Here is a 12,905-nt window from a genome sequence, read left to right on the forward strand (position 1 = left end):
TGTATGATTTACCACCTGAAATGTTTATAATATTTTAAACAGTGAGTCTCTGATTTCATATAGTCGATTACGCCGGCTGAAATGACTGTCGCTGGCAGATTTTATCAGCTGCGACTGACTTTCTTATGTTTCCAGGTGACAAAAATCTTAGTGGTGGTTACATACATGATATTGTGATATAATATATAGTGTATATGATAGCACAGAGTTAGTTAGCTGTAGTTACTAAGTATGAGAAACACTATTTAGCTGGTTATTCTCACATACTTGCTCATTTTTAACAGTTTCCACTTTTAATGTTACAAGTGAAAAGGCCAACCAATGTGTTCGGTTAGCATAACACTATCTTGGGCTAACATTAGCTGAGGCTACCCTAAATCCAAACCCTAGAAACTAATGTGCTAAGCTTGTTTTTTGGTTTTAGAAAGGCTAGAAGAAAACACTGGATCCTCCAAACTCTTAAGATGGCAAGTATCGCTCTTACTACAGCCCCTTGCACACCGCTTCACCGTGTGGAGAAATCTAATGCTTAACAGGCCTGCCATGCTAAGCTATGATTGGACGTTCATTGCACGGTTGGGGTGTTTAGCAAATTCATCAGCCATTTCTATAAAAACACAGATAATTCATTCATCACTTAAAACAACTGTAACTGTAAAACATGTTGCCTGTGTTGTATATTTCTGCCTGTATTTACATCCTGTCCAGCCCAGTTGTCAGCATAATGGAACAGAATAGTTCTCCAGAACCTGCAAATCCCACTCATCCGGCAGTGCAGCAAAGCTCAAGTTAAACATTCAAAATATTTGGAGAGATTAAGTGCCAGATGACCCGCATCTGCCCCTCTCACCTCTTTTAGCTCTCTGACTGAGATGAGGGACTTTTCATAAGTGGAAAAGAGCCTAGATAAACCAAGAGAGGAATGTGGAAAAAGTCCACTGCTGGCAAATTTTTCTGTTAACTCACTTGACTGTTTGCTGTTTAACTGCTGACATGCTAACCTGTTTATCAATCGCCTGTTTTCTGCACACAAGAAAGAGCAACCCGAAACAACCCAGTGCATGCCCCTCCCCCACTTCATCCAGAGATAAATGTCTGTCACGGCGAAGGAACGTTTAATTAACTCAAATGTGAATTCACGTTTCAAGTGTTGCCAAAAGCCAACTCCCACAAACTGAAAATCGAGGGGATTTCAGCCGGTGGAGAGAATCTAATTAGTGACAGTTAGCAGTAATATCCATCTGGCCTGTCCCGGTGAGACTCCAGACTCGAGGCTCAGCTTTAATGGTGTGAGCTCTGATTGTATTAGAATCTAAGGTTCTTTGTTTGTTTGTGGTCAGTTTTTGTAAATGATGTTGTTCTCCACCCCCACTGCGCCCACCTCAGACACAGCTTTACTTTGTCGTCATGTTCACCGTAGGTACAGCTGTATGTATATGTGTGTGTGTATGTGTGTTGCATAGCTCATACACTGCACAGCAAATTGTGTATGAATTGTTACTTGTTGTGTTTGTTTTATGGGTATATGTGACACTGTTACCATGTCATAATACAGTTGGATTGTGTGTTGTGTGTTCCAACATTGGATTTACATTTTTTTTACATTTTTTTCATCATACACTTGATTAAGTGAATGCCGTATACACAAAAAAACTTAACATAAATCTGTTACACACCATCTACAATCTACAATTTTTCAGTCAACCATTTTTCTGTTTTTGGGAACTCTGGGACAGCAGAACAAGCACAACTTGATGTATTATCACCGTATAGCGTATCTATGGCTAACATGTTAGCAAGCAGTTGCTTATTTAGACATATAGCCAATATGGCGTCCATTTGGAGTTGTGTTTCTGGCTCACTTGGTGAAGGTAAATCCAGTATTCACTCTCCATTTAGCTCTGTTTTGGTCTTCGCCAACCTCTGAGGGAAATATCTGACTCTTCAGCTGCTAAATGCTCCATAATTGAGCTCACCAGCTATCGGCTGTCTGTCAGCTGCCCTTTCTGCTGCGTCTAGAAACAGAAGAATTGTGTGTTATAAAACCAAAACAATGAGATGCTAAAACACCCCGTTGAGTTGAGGGGAAGTGCAGCGCCAGGCCATAATTCTCTGTGGGTTTGTCAGTACTAGCGACGCCTTTCACAATATACCTAGTCATATGGCCTGTTGTTAGCATGAAAATATTGATGAAGTGCCACTTTAAAAAGTTTAATGGGTATATGGGATGTCATTATAGTCCCATAAATGGAAAGAACACATGAAAAGGGACTCATATCTTTCTCATACAGTATGTTGCTAGTGCTATATAAAAACTACTCAACAACAGTTTTTTTTCCCTCCATTTCTCACATAAATTGGACATTTTTCTGGTCCATTTATGTGCTGAGTAAATTTTATGCCCCTTCAGTTCTTTGAAGCCTGTCAAAAGTCTGTTTCAAATTTCAAAATTGCATGTGTGCTACAGTATTGACAACATACAATCTCTTCTTTGTTGCCTTTGTCATTAAGTGGGGTTTTTTTTGCCCCACAACTGCCATATTGTGGCTCTGTGACACTGAAACATAGAGAAATAAGCCTCACTATCAGCAATCACCTCCCAGTAGGACATAGTCCCAGGAGCTGGTCAACATGTTATCAGCAGTAAACCAGCATAACGCTGCTATGTATTGTTGATAACATACAGTGTTTTCTGGAAGAGAAGGACAGAGGGACAGAATGAAGGACAGGCTGCAGGGATGCAGGAAAGCGATTAGGGTTAACAGGATTACTGTAACTGCATTCGGATGGCTACAGCTCTTTAAAACGCGACTGAGAATGGGGAATTTCCTGTCGGGGAGTATTTTGGGAACTCCCACATTTGGTAGCAGCCGATCGCAAGGTTTTTTTTCACAGAGGGAGGGGGAGAGAGCTTTTTCTGCTGTTTCTTCTTTTGTCTGTTTAAAGGCTGTTGTTTTTTTTGTGAGCGTCTAAGGAACACATGCATTGCCCCCCTTTTACCCTTTTTGCCATATATCATAAACAATCCCACAGAGAGAGATTCCCACAGTCTTAAGGCAGAGATAGGAAAAAGCTTGCTGTGTGTTGTTTCTCTGTTTGTGCATGTATCTCAGAGCATTTTGCACTGAATGGGAACAATCAGTGAAATTGTGCATCGCTGTTCAGGAGAATCCAACTTATTGAACATATGAAGAGGTCCAATACAATATGATAAAACGAGATGTGTGTTCAAAAGTCAATGTAGTCTGCTGCTTGCAAGAAAGTGAAGTACATAATGCTGTTTATGTTATGGACCATCTAAGGAGCCATAAGAGCAGAATCATGTGTGTAATTACTGACTTTCGGATATATAGCATTTTACAATAAAATTCCTCATACAAACAATAGATAAGTGATAAATGCACAGAAATTTGGAGGCTACTGAGGGGTGAAAGAAAATGTTGTGTTGCAGTGAAGTACAGTATGCATGTGCAGAACATCACTGCAATATTTATTAATCTAGAGCTCCATGACCTTTCTCTACAGATTGGAGAGAGAGCAGAGTTCCTGAACAAGTCAGCGCAGAAAAGGTAAAAAAAAAAAAAAAGTTCATGTTTTGTCACGGTAACAAAGCTTTTATTGAAGCTTGTAAGCCTTGCAGTCCTGTTTTGCTGAGTAGGAAAACTGTAACCCTGAGATGGAGGTGTAATTCCCACTTGTGTTTGCAAGTGCCTGCTGTTATGCAACTTCAGACCAAATGGTATATAACATTTAAAGCTGTCCCATTTTTCATTCTGGTACTCTGGTGTGTGCTAACTATTTGCTTTTGCCCAGCAGCACAGTGAAGGTGTCTCATTCTCCCATGGTGTCCAAGATAGACAACAGGCTGGAGCAGTACACCTCAGCTGCTCAGGTTAGCATTGCATTGACTGTGAAGAAGCAAAAGTGTTATTGAAAAAAGGAAGTAGAGTTTGTTGCTTTGTTTTTATTTCCATGCCATGCCAAACATCTGGCCTATTCATCAAAAATATTACATGACATCTCCTGGTAACAAAACCAAAAGAAAAACATTATATGTACTCCTATATACTTTCAGATAACATATGTATGTACACATTTCATATATGTTGTACACCGAATAGCAGAAGAAAGAAGAAAAATGCTACAAACCTAAAGTTTATCCTGATTAAGGGCTTCCTCATCTCCCAGGCGTACTGTTATATGTAACTGTAACTAACCTTAAGTCCCTCGCGTCAAAAATGTGTTTTCCTTCTTGTTCCTTCAGTTGGATATTTGAGCTTCACTATGCAGAATGATGTATGTGCAGAGTTTGACACCAGGAGGCTGTTTTCACATTCATCTGCTGAAAGTGGAAAGTTTCTCTGTGCTCACCAGAAATCTGAGTTTAAAAGGAGGGTACAAGCATGATGTTGGGAGGCAAATTGTGGTCAAGTATACATCTTAGACAAGTGTGATAGGTTTGATACCCTAACTTGAAGCCTCCAGCGATCATACACTGAGAATGGACTTTTCAGTGAAGTAGCAGACATCTTGTGTCCAGCAGTTAAACTTTTGAAATGGAACATATTTGCATATTCATAGATTCTGGACTTTTAAATGAAAGAGAAGAAGTAGGAGTAGTCATTTTAAGATTTTTTAACAAGGCAATTGAACTTTTTTGTGGAAAAAACATAATTCATCATTCAAAGCAGAGGATTTTATGTCCTAAAACATGTCTAGAGGGGATCTTTAAATGTTTCAAATGTAAATAACCAACTCAGTTTTTGTGCATCGTCCATGTTTAAAGAATAAAAAAAATCCATTTCTGTTTTTATCTCACTAAATTAAATGTGCAGTCACAGCCAGATAACCAGACTAAAGTGCATCCACGACTGAGACAAACTAGAAACCTGTATTCAGAAACATACAGTACTGCCAAAAATATATTTCCTTGTGGTTTTTGCTGTTCAGACATGTTTTTAAAAAGTCAGATTCCAGTCTTGATGTGCTAAAAATCCGATTCTGATCCTAAAAGCATCCATCCTGTGTCCTGTGTCCTAACCTGGAAACACAAAAGCAGTCAGATTTGGCATCATGTGGCTGATTTTTTTTAGTCGTCCCCAGTACTGATAATTTGAACACCCAAAGCAACACAGTAATATTTCTCAGTGCACTTTGAGGACATATCAAAGACACAGGAGGAATTTGTCACTCTTATTAATAGAAAGCTCATGTGGATTTTTCTAAAAAAAAGTATGTATACCTGAGCTTTAATCAAAACAGCCATGCCTGCTATTAGCCAGATTAAACCCACCACTCTGTCTCCACAGAGAGAGAACAAGGAGTCTCGATCCCCTCGCTCCGGAGCGGTGGATCTGCCCATGGTCACCGACAGCATACGAAACATCAAGAGCATGTGGGAGAAAGGCGACGTGTTCAGCTCGCCTGGGGGCGGCGGGAGCACATTCAAGGTAAAAGAGGACGTGTTTGAGGATGTGAGATAGTTGATTAAACTCTGTGAATGTGCCTGTGCGACTGGAGCAAAGAAAGAGAGAGACAGAGAGAGAGAGAGAGGAAAAAGCCCAATTCACTGGCACTTCCTGCTCCGGCCGGTTGCCGATGACGACCAGGCTTGGCTGACCTTTGACCTTGTCCAAACAGGAAGCAGCTGTGATAAAGACAGGCGTGGCGGGCCGCATCAACGACTGGCTGAATAAAACCCCGGAGAGCGGCAAAACGTCAGGAGCGAGGCCATCGGTAGGTCATCTCCATAGCAACCCCTGTCGCTGCTGCTTGGAAGTACAATACATACAGTGCAGCTCAGAGCCAGGATTTATTTGGATAGGACCCTATAGAGGGATTATGCATCATTATCATCATCTTTTCTTTATATCTCAAGATCTGCACATCTACTGTGTCCACTTGCAGTTGCAGTAAAGACAGAATCATTTCCAAATGATGCAGTAGAAGCAAGTCATGAAGAAGTCCTTTTGCATGTTTGTGACATTTTATCTGTCTGGCACCACCTGGTGGCCCCTAGTAAAAATAACTTGTAAAGTGTCTGAGCTTGCTACAGCCCACTCTTACATCTGTTAAAATATCCGGATACTGTGCATGTGGATATTGTAGACTTGGCAACAGTATTTTATCATAAGCTTATCGTTAGCATTGCTAGCAGACAGAGAGCAAGATTTTTTTGTACAGTATATGGCTCCATGCCAGCATATGAAGCATGCCTGTCTTCACTCCTGCCCATATTTCACCCAGACCAATATTTGTATTAAGGCTTTCCAGCCTGCAAGATTCTGGATAGTGCTCAGATGGGTAACACACAGCAGGAGAGACTGAGGATATGAAAGGAAACTTTAAATACAAATATTTCCAAATGAGAGTGTCCAACAAGTGAATATTCTGAAATCAATTTCCTTCAGAGTTCAAAACCTGGACGTCTCTCACCATAAATGTTGGTATTTCCAGTGTTAGGATGTTAATAAATCTTCCTCAATTTCACTTTGCGTTGTGATGGAGTGTCTTGAAAGTGGATCGCCTCAGACTCAGGCACACAGTGAGCAAGCTATTTTCCACTCTCACTACACAAGCACCTCTCTGCTTGATAGTGTCTGTCAACCTTTGCTCTCGCTCTTCAAACTCTCTGTCCTCCTCTGTCATTCCTTTCCTCTATATCTCAGGTACTCTGCCATTGCTGCAATATGACGACTATTTTCAAATTGACCTACAAACGCTGAGCACGGCTGATATGATGCTTTGTCTTTGCCTCTTATTTTCTGCCTCTCTTTGACAGGATCTGAAGCCTGTTGACGTCACCAACAAGAGGAGTCTATGGGAAAACAAAGGCGCCTCTCCAACCAAGGTAGCTATTATTAATTTCAAACCATCTACCGTCATCATGCAGAAAGATTTGTGGGGTGATCAGAGCACCAGATTTACCCACCAGGGAAAATCCAAGCGAGCATTATACATCCTGGAGTATCTCCAGATGAAGTTTTAACGATGCCAAATTGCTTTGTGGTCTTGGAAGGCTTTCTGGTGGTTTTTCATGGCTTCCCAGTTGTTGTCAATCAGGAGACTGTTTTGTAAAAGAGATGGTGTAGGAATATTAGACTAATCTCACGATATTTTGACCCTGGTGTAAGCAGCATTGGGAGTAACAATCACTTGTGTTTGTTTTTGTTTTAAAGAACTCTCATAGCTAGTTGACCTCACCGTTAAATCTGGAATAAGCCTGGAGAGGTAAAAGAGTAATTGTTCCACGTTTCTTCAAAGCTCTTATCACGAAATGACCTCACACTCTGCTGTCACACTGTCGACTTTTTGCTCTTTGTCATTGCCAAAGCTGTGCTCTAGTCTGCTGTGGTTGGACACAACTGCTTATTTTATCACAATGATAATAGTGTTTTGGTCCAAAATTATATATTTATGATTTGACGAAGGTATCACCTTGATTTCGCCTTGTCACATTGAATATTATTCAAATCTCTTCATGCACAAAGTCACAACATTTAAGAGGATGTAGTTATCTGCATTTAAAATGCACATTTTGACCAATAAACATCAAGTGTTTTCTGAAAATGCACATAGGGCAAATTGGAATGAAACTCATTACTTGTAAAGTATGTATGTTCTAAGTGAAAAGGAACAAAGTGAATATATCAATCAAGCCAGAGTGAAGCCAGTTTTAAAGAAGGATTACGCTGTTAACACCCATAACTTCTTAAAGCCGACTCAACAAAAATCCAGAAGATTACAGTTTAGTGTAAATTCTGTGTCATAAAAATCTTTCAAAGTATGCCTTTTGTCCAACTGCAGGCTGAATGCTTTTCACAAATGGCTGTATCACATCACCGCTCCTTCTTCTGACTCGCTTTGGACACAGCAACCACAATCACTATTCTCAGCCCAACTTCACTTGACTTTTTATTGCCCTAATGGAGAAACTGTTTACAGCATTTGTTACAAGTAAGACGGCTGGCTGAGTTGCACAATGGCAGTTCCACAGTATTGAATCATTGTTATCACCTCACATTTTCAAACACGTCTGACTAAACCTGACATGAATAAATTGTCTTATCTCTATTTTCATACATAGATAAAGCTGTTTGTAGAGCTGCTTAGTAGAAGTGAAACCCTGCATTTTAAAAAAAGGAGTTTGACAAGGATGTCCTACCTACCCACTTACTTTCTTATACATTTTCCTTCCCTCCCTTAGTCCTACCCTGGTAGTAGTGTGTTCCTGCAGCCAACAGCTGCAGCACAGGCCGGAGACTGTGGTCCGCCACAGTGAGTAGTAGGGTTGGAGGGCACCAGGCGGTGGTCTGCACTGACGTAAAATGGGCCCTGGACAGGAAAGGTAGCGGTTAGCGACCTTGTCATTAGCTAACCATGCAATGCTGTGATGTCAGGGAAGGCAAGATGAGCAGTACGACGAAGGGGAATCTGGATAGATTCAAGAGTCTGTATAGGTGGAAGTGCTAGATCAGAAGTGGATGTTCAGTACAGTAAGTGCTTGCTGCTTTGAAATTGCCTGTGGCTATGATAAGGAAGCTTTGCAGGTACATTTTGCTGAATTTCTGCATCTGTCTGCCTCTTTGCTATGTATTTACTTTCCTCTCTTCACGTCTTGCAGGTGGCAGGCAGAGGGGAGACCAAATCAGTCGCCAACGGTGAGTTTTTATAAGGCACCAGGAAAAGTGTCAGCTTGTAACAGCAGAGCTTGTGAATTTGTGTGCAAGCAAACACACAAATGGGTGGGCAGGCATGTGGGTACTGTAGGGTGAACTTGTGGCTCCAAAATGTCAACTTTTCAGAACCTCTCTGAAATACCGCATTGCTCTTAGTTTGGCCACAGTGCATTTTTTCATGTTTCTAATTGGTTTCAGAAACCGAAAGACTGGGGGTTTTCTCAACCCATAAAGGAGAGCTTAATTCTTTAGTTGAAGTAAAAACATGAAAATGACCACAATGAATTGTAAGGTTTTAACCTGACAGTGACAATATGCATTTCTAAGCATGTGAGCAGCTTGCTGTGAATACACAGGCATAAAACACAAAACATAGACAACCATGTGTCTCCTCCAATACATTTTGTGATTTCAGCTACACTAAAAGGGGATAACATGCACATAATTCAACGTATTCCCCAAAGATCGCATCTACACCCCTGCAGGTGTCTTGGTCAACCAGTAGGGGTAGCTAGTGATGAGATAGCTGCATTGACAAGGACATGATCCCTCACTGGCTTCCCACCAACCAACATTTCCAATTGTGTATATGTATGTATATGCACACAACTGTGATTAAACTGGTCTCCGTTTCTTCAGAAACACTTTTGCAGCATTTGAACCTGTGACTTTCTGGTCGAATTGTGCCACCTTGTCAAAGGCTGTTTGATTTATACAACACCATGTGTCCCAAACCCAATAACTACCCTATCATAGCCCACCCTGGAGTCTTTTTCAGTTTGCCATTTGCCCTTTTGCTCCACAGCGTGTTAGGATGCCACTTAAGCATTGCTTGCTATTTTAAATCTAGATCTGAGTGAAGCCTCCTCCTCCTTTTGTTCCCACAGCAGGCTGAAGAGGGTTTTGGCCTTGAGGGATTCCGTACATGTCTGCGCAATGTGTTGCCTGTTCAGTGCACAGGATCACACAAATACATATGCACACACCAATTTCACCTCTATAAACCTCACTTAACAGCCATCTTGACACCACTCAAACCTTTCAGCCTTTCCACTCATCTGCACGTACCCTTCCTCGCAACAAGCGTCCACTTCTACTGCTCAGACCACAGTCCTGCCTCTGGGAGCGTTTGAAGCAGTGTTCCTGCCAGGCCGGTTTGTCACATTAATAGCTGGTATGTTGGAGATTAGCACACCATCTCGGTCTGACTCTCTCTGATGACAGAGGCTTTGTATAGATTTTGTATTTCTTGCTGGTAGTTGGCAGCAGGACGTTACAGATATTTGACACCACAATGGACCACAAACATGTTAGCAGGCCTACACTCTCCACATGCTTGGCTCTAATAAAGAGCCTCTAAAATAATGTTGACTAATTTGGAAAAAGTGGAATAGAAATGTAATTGTCACTGACTTATTGAATTTAGAATATCTTAACAGCCTAAAAGACCTGTAGATCAATCAAACACCCCCCAAAATGCCCCTTTCAAAAACAGCCTTGTCAATGGAATTATAATTTTAAGAACTATAACCAAGAAACATATTCAAAACGGTGAAAAACTTATATTGATTTTAGAATTGTAAATGGGCGTCTCTTCCATAAAGTTTCATACAGTCAAATCTTTCTTGGAGCCAGCATCATATTGCCTTTAAACTGCATGTTGACAGCAGTTAACTTCACGACTGGTGGTGTTTGCTTGCTTGGTTCGACCCCTTGTGTCACAAGGTCAGAGTCCTTATCCCACACATAGTAAAGCCGCTGATATACTTGTTTGTGTCTTTTGCCAGGTATGGGACACTAATGTCTTGAAGGAGCCACTAAAGCTGGGGACCACGACAATCCAAGACTCTTCCTTTGGCTTTGTCTTAAATACCAAATAATGACCACAATCCCATGAGGGACCCCAAGAAAATGGAGGGACAGGAGAGACGCTGTCCGAGCACTGTACCGAAACAGCATCATATTTTTGTACGGTTGCCACGTATAGTGCCTTTGCACAATGATTTTTGCTTTCTAAAAGAAACAAAATGCTGTGAAATTTGGACATTTGTTATTACTATTACTAATTACTTTATACGATCCTGCCAGGAAGAAAAAAACAAATTAAAATTTAGATTTATCTGTTGTACTCCATTTTGACAGTTTTGGTAGAGACAGAGTAGATGAATTAAAAGTTTCAATCCACATTCCAAAGAGATGGGTGAAATCAGTTCTCTCCCTCATACAGTTCATTTTCCATCTCTTTTTTTATTTATATTTAAAGCAAAAGCTTCACACATTGCTATTTTATTCAACGTTCACCACTTCAGGATAGAAATATAAGCACTTCTAGAATTTAGCTGATTTCACTTTTATTATGTCTTACCAATAGTGCAGCAATGGTCTGAGTAATATATGTTAGCACATGTGATGTTTTGAATATGACCTATCATATTGTATCTTATATAACATCCTTATACTCATAACAAAAGGTATTTTGCTTTTTTTGTATCCAGAAACTATTCACCAACAGTCAGTTAATTTTGGTGGTGATAGGAGTGTTGAATATTCAGAAGGCCATTATGACTTTTTTTATTATCTTTTTATGTCATTTTATTTATGTTTTAATGTGTTTTGTCCTTTTTCTATTTCTAGCTGTTTTTGTAGCTTTTGTACCTGTTTGATCACTTTAAAAATCTTCGGACATTCCTCCTTAAAAAGCAGGTGCACAAGATGCCTTAAAAACTGTAGGTTTTTATAATGTAGGAATTCGGCAAACCAGCCATCTTTTTTCAGTCTACCTTTAACTTTTTTATTGCCTCTATGCACACTCTTATGCTCAGCGATAGTTTTGTCATTGAGGGCATACAAAGTAAAATCAGGGTGCCTAAGCATATAGCAAGATAGTAGTACAATACGAGGATATTTACCACTATGTAACTTCTGGCCTTATGATTGCAATGAAAACATGTATGACAGCTGAGGTACAGTACATGATCGCCTCATAGCAACTCTTTATGATATTAAGACTTTTGATTTTCATGTTTATTTTTCACTGACATGGTCTTAAGTAGCACACTCCCTTTCGTAGGTTTTGCGCGGCACAGGCTTTGATAATATGAACGGTTTGCCGGGGCATTAAATTGATCCATGTTACTGCTCAAAAGTCTGACAATCACATTCCATGGCTCCTGAAAAGAGCAGAGGAGCTGGACCAAAATATTTTTAAGCGTGATTTAATGTGACATTTATGGGTTTTTTTAATACAGTGGTTTCATAATGCCGTATTGTTTTTTTTTACAACCTTATGTCCATTTTATGTTTTTTTGAAAGTTCTTTTGTTTCCATGTTTAACCAGACACTTGTTGTTTGTGTAGCGCTAAGCCTATGCAAAACACACTATCTGTAGTCTCTCTAAACACTCCCAATGTCATAGAAGGGGGCAGTTTCCAACTGGATGAATGTTTTAAACATTGTACCCTTGACTCAACAACAGCAATAAAGACATTGAGGTATTCCGCATTGTTAAGTTTCCTTCCATAACTCTACAGTAGACAACATTTTATGCTGTATATGCCTATTGTAACACATATTGATGAAAGAATTAGTCACTTAATCAAATAGATCAATAAATAGGCAGAAAGCGAAACAGTTTTGACATTTGATCAATCATTAAAGTCATTTGTAAAGAAAGAATACTAAGAGTGTATAGCCATGTTTGCAGCTCTGATGAGTTTAGCGAAATGCTAATGAGAGCATGCTAACATGCTCACAATAACAATGCTAAAATGATTTTAGCATTGTTATGCTAACATCAACATAACAATGTTATGATGTTCAGTTATAATGTTGATATGTAATCTTAGTTTTGGTTCTAGCATGCTAACATTTGCTAAATAGCATGAATCAGTACAGCTGTGGCTGATGGGAAGGTTGTTAGTTTTGCAGGTATTTGGTCATAAACTAAGCTTGGAGTATTTGTCAAAATACATTTGTATCCTAGTGATGGTGCTGTAGGAAAAATAAGTGGCTCACCAAAGTCATTGGGATTCAACATCTGAATGTACAAAATATTGTGCCAATCCATGCCACTGCACAGCTAAAAGTGCCAACAATTAACTGGTTTCAGCTTCCCCAATGTGTGGATTTGCTGCTTTTCTCAATTTTATATCTGATTTTGAAGTATTGGTTGAATGAAATTTATTTTTGAAATTGTGATTTATGCATTTTTCCATATTTCCTGAGGTT

At 39.8% G+C, this 12,905-nt stretch overlaps 1 protein-coding gene across 1 annotated transcript in view; it reads left to right on the plus strand.

The window, feature by feature from the left end:
• cald1a (caldesmon 1a) overlaps window positions 1-12,179 on the plus strand; it is a 55,610-nt gene extending 43,431 nt beyond the window's left edge. Inside the window, exons 10-16 of the mRNA XM_044343046.1 lie at window positions 3,526-3,569; window positions 3,817-3,892; window positions 5,310-5,450; window positions 5,641-5,736; window positions 6,782-6,850; window positions 8,624-8,660; window positions 10,466-12,179. Of these exons, the coding sequence (XP_044198981.1) occupies window positions 3,526-3,569; window positions 3,817-3,892; window positions 5,310-5,450; window positions 5,641-5,736; window positions 6,782-6,850; window positions 8,624-8,660; window positions 10,466-10,479 (477 nt within the window). The 3' untranslated portion in view covers window positions 10,480-12,179. The remainder of the gene's footprint in view (window positions 1-3,525; window positions 3,570-3,816; window positions 3,893-5,309; window positions 5,451-5,640; window positions 5,737-6,781; window positions 6,851-8,623; window positions 8,661-10,465) is intronic.
• Window positions 12,180-12,905: the final 726 nt, after the last annotated feature.

The sequence above is a fragment of the Thunnus albacares genome, chromosome 23, assembly GCF_914725855.1.
Source record: "Thunnus albacares chromosome 23, fThuAlb1.1, whole genome shotgun sequence".
In the NCBI taxonomy this organism is placed as follows: Eukaryota; Metazoa; Chordata; class Actinopteri; order Scombriformes; family Scombridae; genus Thunnus; species Thunnus albacares.